The 13,538-nt window shown below is 53.9% G+C and overlaps 2 protein-coding genes across 9 annotated transcripts; one reads left to right on the forward strand and one right to left on the reverse strand.

The window, feature by feature from the left end:
• Positions 1-1,180: 1,180 nt before the first annotated feature.
• Positions 1,181-6,959, reverse strand: BCL2L12 (BCL2 like 12). 3 transcript variants are annotated; one of them, XM_060131728.1, is made up of 7 exons: positions 6,846-6,959; positions 6,053-6,167; positions 5,695-5,837; positions 4,536-4,622; positions 4,357-4,448; positions 3,243-3,530; positions 1,181-1,392 (listed from the first exon to the last, which is right to left on the reverse strand). In XM_060131728.1, exons 2-7 carry the CDS (start codon positions 6,157-6,159, stop codon positions 1,342-1,344), a joined length of 768 nt encoding a protein of 255 aa, XP_059987711.1. In that variant the 5' UTR covers positions 6,160-6,167; positions 6,846-6,959; the 3' UTR covers positions 1,181-1,341. The 3 variants fall into 3 exon arrangements, with proteins under 3 accessions (XP_059987711.1, XP_059987712.1, XP_059987713.1); XM_060131729.1 differs by having other exon boundaries at positions 6,053-6,182; positions 6,846-6,938; XM_060131730.1 differs by lacking the exon at positions 3,243-3,530.
• A 62-nt stretch (positions 6,960-7,021) lies between these two features.
• IRF3 (interferon regulatory factor 3) lies at positions 7,022-12,740 on the forward strand. 6 transcript variants are annotated; one of them, XM_060131718.1, is made up of 8 exons: positions 7,022-7,933; positions 8,020-8,212; positions 9,028-9,199; positions 9,286-9,356; positions 9,993-10,179; positions 10,290-10,670; positions 11,557-11,672; positions 12,300-12,740. In XM_060131718.1, the coding sequence occupies exons 2-8, from the start codon at positions 8,048-8,050 to the stop codon at positions 12,723-12,725; spliced, it is 1,518 nt and encodes a 505-aa protein (XP_059987701.1). In that variant the 5' UTR covers positions 7,022-7,933; positions 8,020-8,047; the 3' UTR covers positions 12,726-12,740. The 6 variants fall into 6 exon arrangements, with proteins under 6 accessions (XP_059987701.1, XP_059987697.1, XP_059987702.1 ...); XM_060131714.1 differs by having other exon boundaries at positions 8,040-8,212; XM_060131719.1 differs by having other exon boundaries at positions 7,022-7,276; positions 8,040-8,212.
• The last annotated feature ends 798 nt before the right edge of the window (positions 12,741-13,538 follow it).

Below are 13,538 nucleotides of genomic sequence, written 5' to 3' on the forward strand. Positions count from 1 at the left end.
ATTATTTGTGCTAGTTACATCCTTTAAAGCTTTATTTCCACATACACTCGAATCTTATTATTTGTGCTAGTTACATCCTTACATCGCTGTGAACACTGAACTGGCAAACACCAAGCCATTGATCCTGGGGGAGATACAGGGTCAAGCTCCCACGAGCATCTTGTCACAACACTTTTGCCAACCCATCAACATATAATCAGGTTTTCTGTGTGTTTTCTGTTTAAAGACACGTTATTTAATATAGAGTTGGTCCATTCACAGTGATCTCACAGCCAACAGCAGTGCAACAAAAATTATCTACAACGAAGCTTGTCTAATTGAGGCACATCGCAGCCTTCGTGCACTTATAGGAACGCTAGCCAGCACTCCAGCACTATGCTTGGGGCTCTTTCAAACAGAGAAATCACCACAAAAAAGCACAGAAATGTGAAAAATGTGGCACTTAATAGATTGCAGAAAGGACGCTTGTATACAGCGTGAGAGCTGAGACAAGAAGGCGCAGTTGCCTCGCCTGATCTGAGCTGAAAGGTGCCCATCGAGCGAGTCAGATCCTTTGCTGCTCTGAACACAAGCACGCCTGCCAACAACTGCGAAAGCACGTGAGTATTAGTTTGTGGACTACAAATAAATGTTCGCGAGTAGGCGAATTCGAAAAATACAGGATCCGCGAATACTGAGGCTCGACTGTAATTGGCTTCCTTTGTGATCCTGTGCGTTTCATTTTAGGCATTTACAAACATAATTCGGTGAAGGAGGTGATAGCCCTAAAAAGGTGACAAATTTCTGGCGAACAGGCAGATGAGGAGAAACCAGCAAAAAAGGCTCAGAAGGAGCTGTGTGAAGAGAAAAATGAGAAGAAGGTGGTGTTCTGGATGTCTTGTGAAGAAAGGTCATAGCTTTCTTCTGGAAATCGCTAGAAAGACTCCAGGACTATCAACACAGGATTAGCTGGAATAAATACATCATGCAATAGGGGAAAAATATAATTAGCTGGAATCATATTTACAGGTATCCTCAAATATGCTGTATATTTAGGTGACAGGTGCTTTAGGTGCCCCAAATAAATATTTCTAGAATGAATGAATTGGTTCTTTCCTCAATTTATAAACCAGAGAGGTCTCCAAACCAAATCTCCTCTACGTAGAACTTTAGTTCTTGAGTGAAAGGACAAATCATTAAATACTTTAAAAAGTTTTTAATGTCAAAACATTTTAAACTTTTTTTTTTTGGCAAAAACAGAGAGGGTGGGCACCACCCCACAGCCCTGAGTGGAATAGGAAGGCTTGGAAAAAGAGTGCAGGGACATGAGGTCCAATCTTGTAGCAGCTTCTGAGGAAAGGCTCAGTCCAGGGGTAAGTTCAAGTCCACAGGTGAAACTGCCAGGATGCCCCCCTGGAAGGGAAAAGTGGCAGAGCCCCATGAGCAGAGAGGCATCCTCCACTCACAGCAGCATCCACACCAGCCCAGTGAGAGCAGAGACAGGGAAGGCAAGGAACCAGAGAGGGGGAGGGGAAAGAGACCCAGAGAGAGGTGGACAGGGATGAGGGATGGAGACCCCAAGAAAGGCTCAGAGACTTGGGGTGGATGGGAACAGAGTCCTAGAAGGGGCGGGGGGAGACAGAGCCCCAGAGGGGGTGGACAGAGACTCAAAGAAGAGGAACAAACAGGGTCCTGGAGCTTTAATGATAAAGAGCCCTGGCTTTGTGTTAAAGCCCTAACTCCAATCCCCCACCCTGCATAAGGGACTTTCCCTCAGTCTCCATAAAACCAGGATAATAATCGAATCCTGTAAGGTTGTTGTGGGGTTTCAATGGGATCATTCCACTAAAGTTCTTGGCTGAGTACCTGGCCAAGCTTACCTGTTATCATTCCTTAACAAATAAAATGATTTTACAAATAAACCAGCTTCTGCTCTGAGCTACAGACACTAATATCGACTGTCCCGCATATGTTGCTTTGAGGTCTCAGGGGTCTCTCTCCCTTAACTGGACCACCTCCAATCACCTCTGCCTCTTCCCCAAACCTGCTCCCCACCTTCGCCTCCACTCTGCTCTTTCTGGTTCCAGAGGACATCAGATGTAGCCCTGCAGCTGCTCAGGCCAGCATCTTTGGCATCATCCTTGACTCCCGTCTCCCATCTACTCCATGAGCAAAATCTGTCAGGTCTACCTCCAAATTAAATCCAGAATTCTCTACTACCCCGACCCTGGTCTGATCCACCCTAACCTTCTCCCTGGACCAGCCCAGTCACCCCCTTGGGTCTTTGCCCCCTACAGTATTCTCCATACGGCCGCCAGAGGGCACCTGTGACCACCCAAGACAGCTCGCATCTGTCTACTTTGAGCCCTCCTAGGACTCCTGGCTCACTGAGTCAAAGTGCAAGTTCTTACCTTGACCACAAGGCCTAAAGCCTTGCATGATCTGGCCGCCCCTCCTGCTTTCATCTCCCATCCTCTCCCCCTCACTCACACTGCTCCAGCCCTACTGGCTGTCTCTCTGCTCCTCAAACGCACCTAGCCAGCTCCTGCCAGTCTATGAAGCAATGCTTACATTCTGAGAGCCTGGCAGTGATGAGGCAGGTAAGTGAGATGGTGCCCATTGAGCGGCGTGAGATTGGTATTCAGGGAGACGGGGACAGTTGCCTAGGTCACACAGCCAGTACAAAGGAGCTTAATCCAGCTCTGAGCCCAGCACTGGATTTAAAGCGGTGAGCAAGCAAGGTAAGGGGATGGTGTGGAGGTGGCTGCGATTTTAAATGGGGATCAGGGAGGGGCCCGCTGAGAGTGATACCTGAGCAGAGCGGCAGAGGAAGCAAGGCACGGGGATACCAGGCAAAGGGCATTCCCGCAGGCAGTGCTGCACAGGCAGACAGTCACCAGATACTCACATAAATGTCAAGTACTTACAAGGATGATCCCATTTTAATCCTCACAATAACCCTTTGAGGTAGGTGTACAATTCTCCTCCCTTTACGGATGAAGAAGCTTGTTTCTAGCTCATAAGTGTTAGTGTATACCAGAGTGGTTTAAGCTGGGCATAGCATCTGCACTGATCACTACAGTGCCTCGTGTACATTAGGTGCTCAATAAACACAGAACGGATGAATGGTGGAGCTGGGAGAACACCCGTGATGTCTGAAAGGAAGCCTATGAGCCTCCCCGCCCACTCCCCCCCAATACACACACATACAATTACAATTACAGTTAGGTAAAGGGAAGCCCAGAGAGGCTTTAGCGGCTCACCCAGCCCCCGTGGGCCTGGATCCAGGGCGCAAAGCTGTGCACGTGCTCTACGCTGAGACCGGCCAGGGTGCCCCCCAGCCTGGCCACGCGCCGGCTCAGCTCCATGGCCAGGGCCAGGCGGGCCAGAGGCTCCGGGGAAGGCGGTGGGGGCCCGGGGCACGGCAGCGAGGGGCGTGCTTGGCTTGGGCGAGGGTTGCCCTCCCGGCTAGAGAAGAGCTCCACTAGGCGGCTGAAGGAACCAGCGGAGAGGCGGGCCAGCTTGCGCCGCAGGGCGGGGTCTGAGGCCAGCTGTAGGGCGGGGAGGAAGAGGCAGGGTCTGCCTCAGTCACACCCTCGTAGCCAGCCAATGGGAGGCTGGGAGGCGTGGCTTCAAGCGCTCTAAATATAACTGACGCCCTAAGCCACGCCCCTATCCAGCACATCTGCCAATCACAAACGAGACTATAAGATCTCGGCCAAACTACTCACAGCAAGATGGCCTAGAACCGGAGAAGCCAAGCCACGCCCCTGACAAGGCCTCGACAGCCAATCAGGACCAAGCCCTGTATTAGCTGTGTTCTAGCATGCTAACATTCTAGCCACGCCCCTGTGGGCTTCCCCGAAGGCCAAGCCTGTGACGGCAACCTTGCCTTCTACCAGACAATGAATATTATAAGGCCATACACTTTGCCCAAGCTCCTGACCCAACCTGATTCCAGGACAGAGTCACAAGCCACACTCCCTCCGGCAGTCCATTTCCCCCATGTTCTAAGCAACGTCCCTATATAGTCAATCAGGGCTTCAGATTTTAGACAGCTGTCTTCAAGCTACCCCCTCCTCCCTTTCCCATCACCATACATTCCCTTACCGACTCACCTCCTCCAATCTCCTTCCTAGAACAGTTTCTGGTGGCCACACCCCTCTGCCTTCATGCCACGCCCCTTTGACGATCAAAGAAGTCACTAATTTAAAGTATTGCCCTGGCTTACCTGTCACTCACCCCTTCACTGAAGCCTTGTCCCACCTTCTCCCCACCTGACCATCCAATGAGAATGCAGATCCAGCTTCAGGTCCCAGTGCGGAACCATGCCGCAACTCCTATCCTAGCTAAGGGATGGAACAGACCACCCATCACCTTCTGGTTGATGACTTCTGCCTCTTCCTCCAGCAAGGCCACCAGCTTTCGCAGCAGGGCTTCCTTCTCTGTGGGTACGTGACCCTGTAATTCTGGGGGGCAGAAGAGAATTTGGCTGGGGGCAGAACCCTGGCGACCCTTCTACCCTCATCCTTCTCCAGGGCCCTTCTGCACCTCACCTGGGCTAGGTGGGGATTTCAGTTGCTCTTGGACCAGCTGTTCCAGCCGCTGGGCCACCAGGGCATAGAAATCTGGAGTAGCTGGGCCTGGGATGAAAAGAGCCAATGATGGGACTTCAGGACATGAGGAACTTAGGGATTCTCTCCTCCCAACCATCTTGCCAGGTAGCAATGATTTCCATTTCAGAATGGGATAAATTGAGGCCCAGTGAGCAAACTTGGTAAAAGACCCTTTTACTTTTCCCCAAATTGGACTTCGAAGGTTTGAGCCGAACTGGACCTTGAAGATTATCCCATCTAAGGAAGGCAAACACATGGCACTCCAGCTATTACCACTCTATCTCTTGCCCATTTCAGGCAACAACTCATCACAGAACTCTTCTCCCCAGCTGTGAAATCCTCTCCAAGTGAGCACTCCCAGTAGCCCATTGCTTGTCTACCCAGTATCACATATGAGAAGAAACCTACTGGTCACTCTTGAGCAAGTCCAGTATCCACACCCCCCCCCATTCCTACTTTGCTACTGGAGAAAAGGACTTATGTAACCAAAACAGCCAGGGAATTGTGACTGGAAATCAGGTTTCCTGCCTCCCTATTGGGGGTACTGGTGGCTACAAAAGTCTTAGGGGCAAGGAAGCATGTGTAGAAAGAGAGATAACAAATAGAAAGGCACTAAAACGAAGTGAGAGAGTGGCATGGACATATATACACTACCAAATGTAAAATCGATAGCTATTGGGAAGCAGCCGCATAGCACAGGGAGATCAGCTCGGTGCTTTGTGTCCACCTAGAGGGGTGGGATAGGGAGGGTGGGAGGGAGACGCAAGAGGGAGGGGATATGGGGATATATGTATATGTATAGCTGATTCACTTTGTTATACAGCAGAAACTAACACACCATTGTAAAGCAATCGTACTCCAATAAAGATGTTAAAAAAAAAAAAAGGAAAGAAAGAAAGAAAGGCACCCAAAGCCCTCCTGAAGCCTGCTCACAGAACTGACAGATAGTAAACCAACTGGGGGTCGGGGGTGAGGGTAGGTGCTGGAGATCCCCCACAGCTACCCCCTTAGCTGAGTGGTCCTGAACTAGTTTCTTATCCTCTCTATGCTTTAAGAATCAAAGCTGCCAGTTCTTGGGTGATCGAGGGAAATCTCTTACCAGGCTCTGAACCATAGCATGGCCGGAGGGGCAGGGAGCAAGGCCGAGGGGACTCAGGGGGAACTGCTCCTCGCCCCAGGGAGCAGGGAAGACATCTTCGAAGGCGGCTCAGGAAGTCTGTTGGCTCCTCTTGGGCAGGGCTCCTGGGGAAGGGGACCTCAGAGAGTGACCCCAAAGGCCCTTTGCAAGCAGTCCCTTTGTCCTCCCACTGAGGGCCTTTCCCTGCAACCCCCAGGACAAGGAGGGGAGCCAGATATAAAGAGGGGCGGAAAGGAGACAGACTGAGTCCAGGAGCAAGAGTTGGAGAGGGGCCCAGCTCAAATGCCGTTCCCTGAGGGAGGAGGGCAACTCCTCTTACCTGGGTGGGGTCGGAATGGGAGACCCCGCAGCCTCACCCCTACTTAGGAAGGCAGCTAGGACCCTCAGCGTGTCCTCTCGGAGCCCCAGTTCTTCCGAGCCTGCCATGGGGGCACCTGTGAGAGAGGGAGCTGGAGGATGGGCTCCAGGGTTCAGCGGGAAGTAGAGGCTGGGGACCCAAATTCCTAGTCCCCGAATGAGGAGGGGGCCAGGACTTGTGAGTCCCCAAAGAGGGAAGGGGCTGAGGGTCTACATTCCCAGGTCCTTCACGGGAGTTGGGGGTCTGGGGGCCCAGACGCTTAAGTCTCCAGATGGAGAAGAGGGATGAGAAGGAAGACACCTTGATCCTGGGAGAGGAGAAGGCTAGGGATCCGGATTCTTGGGTCTAAGGGAGGAGGGGCTGGGGGCCTGGACTCTTGAGTTTTCGGAGAAGGGGGCTGGGGGTGTGAACTCTTGAGGCTAAGAGAGAAGGGGGCGGGGCCCTCAGACTTCTGAGTCCCCGAGGGAGAAGGGGGCTTGGGGACTTCTTGATTCTGAAGGTATATGCCAAGCTGCTCACGTCCGTAGAGGGTCGAGAACTACCAATCCCAGCAGGTTTCATAGCAAACATTCCCCTCCCTCCGTTACTGGTTCGCCTCGCAGCCTGCTGGGAGGTGTAGTTCCATTCTCTGAGGCTAGCGTTTGGGAGACCTAGGACACTCGGATGGCGGAGAAGCGGGACTGAGTTGCCCCCTCCTGGATCCCGGCTCCCTCTTCTTTCCTCCTCACCTAGCCCTCGCTAACGTCCCGCTCACCTGGTCCCGGGCCCCGCCGCCGCCACCTCCTCCACTGAACTTGTATAAACTTTCTTTTCTTAGTTCAACTTTCCCGCGCCTGCGCACTGGGCCGGGTTGGTGACGACCCAAACATAGAGGGGAGGAGCGTTGGGTCCCGCCTAATTTGCATGTGACGTTCCCAGCATGCCCGCGGTCGGAAGGCCTAAAAAGGGCATGGGATTGGGGGGCGACGCCCGCGCTTACCGAGCAGCCTCTTTGGTTTTGGAGTCACCAATACGACTGTGAAGTCGTTTTTATTTCAGGAAATCGATAGAAAAGGAAGCCCCACCTCTAAAGCTCAGCCGACCGGAAGTGGGGTGTGCAGCTGAGAGTTCGAGAGGTACGAAACCCCCAAAACAGACGTGGTTGGAGCACTCTGCGCGCCCCGACCCACCACATAGGAAACGTAGGTAACTGGGGAGTAGGTGGCGTCCAGAGGTGAGGAATCGGAGAAAGGATGGGTCTACACTGACAGTGGAGAAGGGCGGTTGTGTAGTCTGGGGGAAAGTGAAGCAAGAAAGAAAAAAGTGAAGCAAGGACTGGCGCCGAGATCGGCTGTAAAAAAAAGCAAACGTAGAAGTAGCGGAGAGGAGGCGTCTACACTGGGGGATCTAGGGGAGAGATGGACGGACTGTAAGAATAGGAGGCAGTCCACTCTAGAAAGTGGGGACGTTCCCTGGAGGAGGGAGGCTGTCTGTCTGGGAGGGATTGTGGTTGGTCCTCGGTGGGAATGGGTGAGGGGATCATCGGGACGGGGTGGAACTGTGAAAGGGGGTCTACCGTGGGGTAACTGCGGGAGGTAGCGGTCTACAGGTCACTAGCTTCTGTATTGCAATAACTAGAGGGAGGGCTCTACCCTGGAAGTGGGAGTACCTGCCTTGGGTGATGGGGGAAGAACGGGCTTTCAATGGAAGAGGGAAGGTGTACACCGGCGCAATTGAGGGAGGTAGAGGTATCTACCTACACAGAAGAAGCTGGGGAAAGGAGAGGAGGGAGTTCTCGCTGAATTAGAAAGCCTCGCTGGAGGATGGGAGAAGGTCTCCTGTTTGTACCCCAGTAAACTATAGGTGAGAGACCTGCGCCGTGGCACGTGAGGGAGGTCTGGGTGCGGAACCCCTGCACGGGGTGGGCCTGGGAGGCCGTCTGTACCTAGGACCTGTTCTCTGCGCGCAGGCCGGACCATGGGAACACAAAAGCCTCGCATCCTGCCCTGGCTGGTATCTCAGCTGGACCAGGGGCAGTTGGAGGGCGTGGCCTGGCTGGATGAGAGCCGCACGCGCTTCCGCATCCCTTGGAAGCACGGCTTGCGGCAGGATGCCCAGCTGGAGGACTTCGGCATTTTCCAGGTGCGGGCGCGCCGGGCGGGGTGGACTCCGAGGGGGCGGAGGTGCACTCCCAGGGGGCGGAGGTGCACTCCCAGGGGGCGGGGCCGAGAAGGCGGGATTAGCAAGCACGGAGAGGCCTGCTCTCATTCTGACAGACTGAGGTGGGTGGAGTTAGAACTGGAAGGGGTTTAGTTAGTAGGATCCCCGAACTGGTGTCGGAGAGCAGTCAGGATTAGAGCTGCCAGGTTCCGGTAACGGAATCGGGAAAGTGAAGGAAATGCATCCTGGGGAGTTCGGGGCCTCCGGGGTGAGGCTCTTGGTTGTAGAATTTCTGGGGGCCGGTCTTGGAATATTAGAGGCGAGACTTGGCCCTGAAGCTGAGGTTTCTTACCACCAAATTAGGATACACCGGTGGTGGTAAGCCGAGTTAGAGTGCGAGGGGGTGGGGTTATTATTATAATAATAATATAATAATATATAATATTATATAATATTATATATTATATAATATATATAATATTATATATTATATAATATAATATATATAATAATATAATTATTATTATTATTATTACAGAGGGTGTCCTGGGGCAGGTTGGTGGCAGAGTTAGACACTCATTAGGACCTGGAAGGCTGGCTTAGAAAGCAAAGGTTTTTGAAGGGTGGTGGTAGGGGGATTCGGGGCGCAGAGAATCTGAGAGTTTGGGGATGGAACCTTGCCAAGTTAGAACGTGTCGGGGGGAGGACGGTGTTAGGACAAGAGGAGACAGGGTTGGGACCCCTGGGGCAAGGTCTAAGTCATCCTCTCCACTATCTTGGTACCACTGGTCCCCTAGGCCTGGGCTGAGGCCAGTGGTGCCTACACTCCTGGGAAGGATAAGCCGGACCTGCCCACCTGGAAGAGGAATTTCCGGTCCGCCCTGAACCGGAAGGAAGCGTTGCGTTTAGCAGAGGACCACAGCAAGGACCCCCACAACCCGCACAAGATCTATGAGTTTGTGACCTCAGGTGTGCTGCAAGTGAGGCTTCACTTAGAGGGATGGGATTTCGACTGTCCCTAGCGCCCCCACTCCACTTCCCACCTTTCTCCACAGGAGTTGGGAACTTAGCTGAGCCAGACACCTCTCTAGACACCAATGGCAGATGCAGTACCTCTGATATCCAGGTAAGAATGCGCCCCGACCATCCTGCTCTCTGCCCCATCCCCTCTCTGCGTCCTCATGGGCCTATTCAGGCCTCATCTTCTTCCCCTGCACCATCACCCCAGGCTCCATTCTGTCCCATGCAGTCTGTCCCCAGCCTGACTCAGTGCTGACCCTGTCCCCCCACCCCCTGCCCACAGCCCTCCATGGCTTCCCAGCATCCTCAGGAGAAAATTCAGAGCTTTCAACAGGCATTCAAGGCCCTAATCCACCTTTCTAGAATTTAATAGCTTTCCTCCCTGTGCAGGGTTCTCTCAGCGTTTTGGGAACTCAGAACCTCTCCTTGATCTTGCTGATGTCTGTGCCAGGGGAAGTCCCCTCTGAAATTCTTCCCAGCCCTCTCTGCCCGCGTCTTGCTTGCAGAGAGCCAGATCCTTGGGTGGAATTAGCTGCTCCCCTCAGGCCACTGTAGTGCCCGGCATACATCAAAGCTGTACATACTTTACTGTCTGTGCCCCAGGTTAGAAGCCCCTTGAGGGCAAAGCTCAGGTCTGTCTCCTCTCTGGGTCCCCACATCGCTGAGCACAAAGCTTGGTCCATGGGAAGTCTCCAGAAAAGGCTGTGGAAATACCTGGATCCTTTTTTTTTTTCCTCTCCAGGAAGACATTCTGGAGAAGTTACTGAGTGACATGGACTTGGCCCCAGATGGAGGGCCCTCAGGTCTGACCATGGCCCCTGAGAACCCCCCTCAGCTCTTGCTGGGCCCCAACTTAGATGTCCCTGCTCCTTGCCCAATGCCGGGACCCCCTGAAAACCCACTGAAGCAGCTGTTGGTGAGCGGGGAAGGTGAGCGCCAGCTGTGGGTGGGAGGGGTGGGAGGGGTTAGGGCTGGGCCGCAAGCCCCCTGACGTTCCCTCATTCTCTCTCCCCTTCACATTACTGCTGCTGCTGCTCAGAGTGGGAGTTCGAGGTGACCGTCTTCTACCGGGGCTGCCAAGTCTTCCAGCAGACTGTCTTCTGCCCGGGGGGCCTGCGGCTGGTGGGATCAGAAGCAGGGGACAGGACACTGCCTGGGCAGCCAATAAGACTGCCAGACCCCGCGGCGTCCCTGACAGACAGGGGCGTGACAGACTACGTGCAGCGGGTGCTGAGCTGCCTGGGCGGGGGACTAGCTCTGTGGAGGGCTGGGCAGTGGCTCTGGGCCCAGAGGCTGGGGCACTGCCATGTGTACTGGGCCGTGGGCGAGGAACTCCTCCCCAACAGTGGTCACAGGCCTGATGGTGAGGTGCCCAAGGACAGGGAAGGAGGCGTGTTCAACATGGGGCCCTTCATAGCAGGTGAGTGAGGTGGGGCCTTAGCTCTGCTGTGGAAACGGCAGGCAATGGTGGTTAAAAACTCTGGGGTCAGGAGGTTTGGGATCGAATTCAGACCCTGCTGCTCTGCTTGTGGTTGAACCTGTGGGGAGAAGGACTGGACTGCTCTGAACCTGTGGAGTCTAAGGACTGTCTCCTCTCTCTCACCTGCCCAGAGCTGGCAGGAGGCACAGGGCCCAGCGTACAGAAGGTGCTTCGGGGAATTAGCTGCCATAGTCGTTATCATTTATTACAATTATGGTGGAAAGACAGATGCAGGAGAAAGAAATCCTTTAGGGCTTTGCTCTCCAAACAGACCTTTCTGCAATGATGCAAATGCTCTGTATTTCCACTGCCCAATATGGTATCCACTAGCTACAAATGGCTACTGAGTACTTAGATGAGGTGAGTGCAAATGAGGAAGTGAGTTTTTTAAGTTTTATTTGATTTTAATTAGATACAATTAAAACTTGAATAGCCGTGGTGGCTAATGGCTACATATTGGACAGCATGGCCTTGAAGGGTTGAAGAGCAGTAACCACCACCCACCTTATACTCCAGAGTCACTGAGCATCCTTGGGGAAGTGGACTCCCCTCCTGGGCCTGTTTCCCCATCCAAATGCCGAGGCCCCAGGAGGTGTGTGTGGAGGCCTGCCTTCCAGCCCAGCCCCGATGAAGGGAGGAGGAACCTTTCAGCTTGTGCCAGAACTGGAGGGACCTTCCCCAAATCAACAGCCCCCGGTCATGGTGGCAGACACGTTGAGCTTTAGATCAGGGAGGAAGATGAGGATGTTACTGAGGTTTTGGGGGAGCAGGGAGGGGCAGGTAGAGGGTCTTCTTCCCATCCCTGACTAGGTTCCTGGGCCCCCAGATCTGATTGCCTTCATCGAAGGAAGCAGACGCTCACCACGCTACACCCTCTGGTTCTGCGTGGGGCAGTCATGGCCCCAGGACCAACCATGGATCAAGAGGCTCGTGATGGTCAAGGTACTGCAGCCCCAGGCTCCTGGAGCTGAGGGGTAGATCCTAAAAGGGAGGAGGTTGCTCCTGGGAACTACAACTCCCACAGTCCCCTCGGAGAAACTACAACTCCTAAGAGTCTCTGCAAGTACCAGTTCCTCCTCAGGAGCTTCTGGTGTCCCTCCCACGGCCTCACCCCCAAAGCCTATATTTGCGTTCTCCCAACCATGTGGAAGTTGGTGGACTACAAGTCCTAGCAGCCTGTGTGAGGTACTACAGCTCCCAGGAGTCCTTCTGATCACAAGCTGCTCAGCTCTAGCTTCCAGGAACCCCTCAGCAGCCTCAGCCCTAAGAACCATTTATGGTCTCCCTTGGTGGTGAATATGGGGAAAACTGTAACGCCCAGCAGCCCTGGGCCTAACGGTTCATCCTGGGTTACAGGGGGGGCTGTCGGGAATTGTAGTCTACTCAACCCATCCCCGACAGTAGACGGTGCTGGGTGTTTCCCCTGACTGTTTCTCCCCCACCTCCCTCAGGTTGTCCCCATGTGCCTCAGAGCCCTGCTAGACATGGCACGGGTAGGGGGTGCCTCCTCCCTGGAGAACACTGTGGACCTTCACATTTCTAACAGCCACCCACTCTCCCTCACCTCAGACCAGTACAAGGCCTACCTCCAGGACCTGGTCGAGGACATGGACTTCTAGGTCACTGGGGAGGCCTGAGCCCTCAACTTCCACCTCGACCAATAAACTGGCTCTGGCCATGGTCATCACTTGTCTGTCTGGTGTTCACTTTCCCTGGGCCAGCCCTGACCCAAGTTGGGGGTTATTCCTTCTTAAGGCCCGTTTATCCATCTGTGCAAGCCACTCATATCCTAGGTGCTCACTGCATAAAGGCCAGGCACTGTGCAGGGGGCAGCTGACACTCCTTACCTCTTCCCTGTGGCCTGGTGAGTTGGTGACAGTCACCCCCATTTTACAGACCAAGACACTGAGGCTTAGAGAGGAGGAAAGTCCACCAAGTAGGAAAATACAAGGCAGGTCAGAATCCAGGTCTGACTGTAAGGGTGCCACTCTTTGAGGGTGACCCTGGGGCTCACTCTGGAACGCCCGTCTTGCCTATGAACAGTTCAGGCCGACGTCCAGTAAGCACAGAGCCTTTCGCCTGCCTGTCCTGCCTGTCAGGGGCCTTGGGTCCCCTCCCAACTCCTGCTAGGTGACCTCAGGCAAGTCCTTCTCCTTTCCGGGCCCTGGGCTCCCCTCCATGTGGGCCTGCGAGGGCCAGTTGTAAAGGAATTCTGAGCCTACCCCCAATCGGAACCCACCCTCCCCCCGCAGCCTGGCTGCACCCACCTCTCCTCACCGCGCCTGGGTTCTGGGTAACAGGGACTGATGGAGGCCAGCACAGCCCTGATTCACTGTGTGGCCCTTGCTGCTCCATGCCTCAGTTTCCCTCTCCGTCTCGGGGGAGTCAATTAGATCACCCCAGCCTCATAGGACTGGTAAAAAAAAAAAAAAAAAACTGAATGGAGGACAAAGATCCTGTTTCTGGGGCAATTCCAAGGTTAGACAAATAGCACCTAGACGCCCTGAGCTGGGCAGACACTGGTCAGGTGGGGCGGGGACCTCTCCCTCCCATCACCACCACTCTGTATCAGTAGCAACGGCTTCCTATGTGCCAGGTCCGGTTCGAAGTGCTTCACCCGCCTGCGTCTCTCTTAATCCTCACAACACCCACTTTATAGACGAAGAAACAGGCCCAGTGAGAGGAATGCACTTTTCCCAAGTCACACTGTCTACTTCCCCGCTAACCACCCTCACACTTGGGCCAAGGCTCCTCCCCAACCCTTTCCCAAACTGGACTCTGAAAAGAAAGGGCTAAAAGTCCTGGGGC

Source organism: Lagenorhynchus albirostris, chromosome 19 (genome assembly GCF_949774975.1).
Source record: "Lagenorhynchus albirostris chromosome 19, mLagAlb1.1, whole genome shotgun sequence".
In the NCBI taxonomy this organism is placed as follows: domain Eukaryota; kingdom Metazoa; phylum Chordata; class Mammalia; order Artiodactyla; family Delphinidae; genus Lagenorhynchus; species Lagenorhynchus albirostris.

Bases quoted from the DNA above. Each gene is read 5' to 3' on its own strand.
- BCL2L12 (XM_060131728.1), bottom strand. From the start codon at position 6,159: ATGGCAGGCTCGGAAGAACTGGGGCTCCGAGAGGACACGCTGAGGGTC. The intron at 5,838-6,052 runs GTAAGAGGAGTT...CCCCTTCCCCAG, and splicing joins CCCATTCCGACCCCACCCAG to GAGCCCTGCCCAAGAGGAGC. The intron at 4,623-5,694 runs GTAAGAGATTTC...TTTTCATCCCAG, and splicing joins ATGCTATGGTTCAGAGCCTG to GCCCAGCTACTCCAGATTTC.
- IRF3 (XM_060131718.1), top strand. From the start codon at position 8,048: ATGGGAACACAAAAGCCTCGCATCCTGCCCTGGCTGGTATCTCAGCTG. The intron at 9,357-9,992 runs GTAAGAATGCGC...TTTCCTCTCCAG, and splicing joins GCAGTACCTCTGATATCCAG to GAAGACATTCTGGAGAAGTT. The intron at 11,673-12,299 runs GTACTGCAGCCC...CCCTCACCTCAG, and splicing joins AGAGGCTCGTGATGGTCAAG to ACCAGTACAAGGCCTACCTC.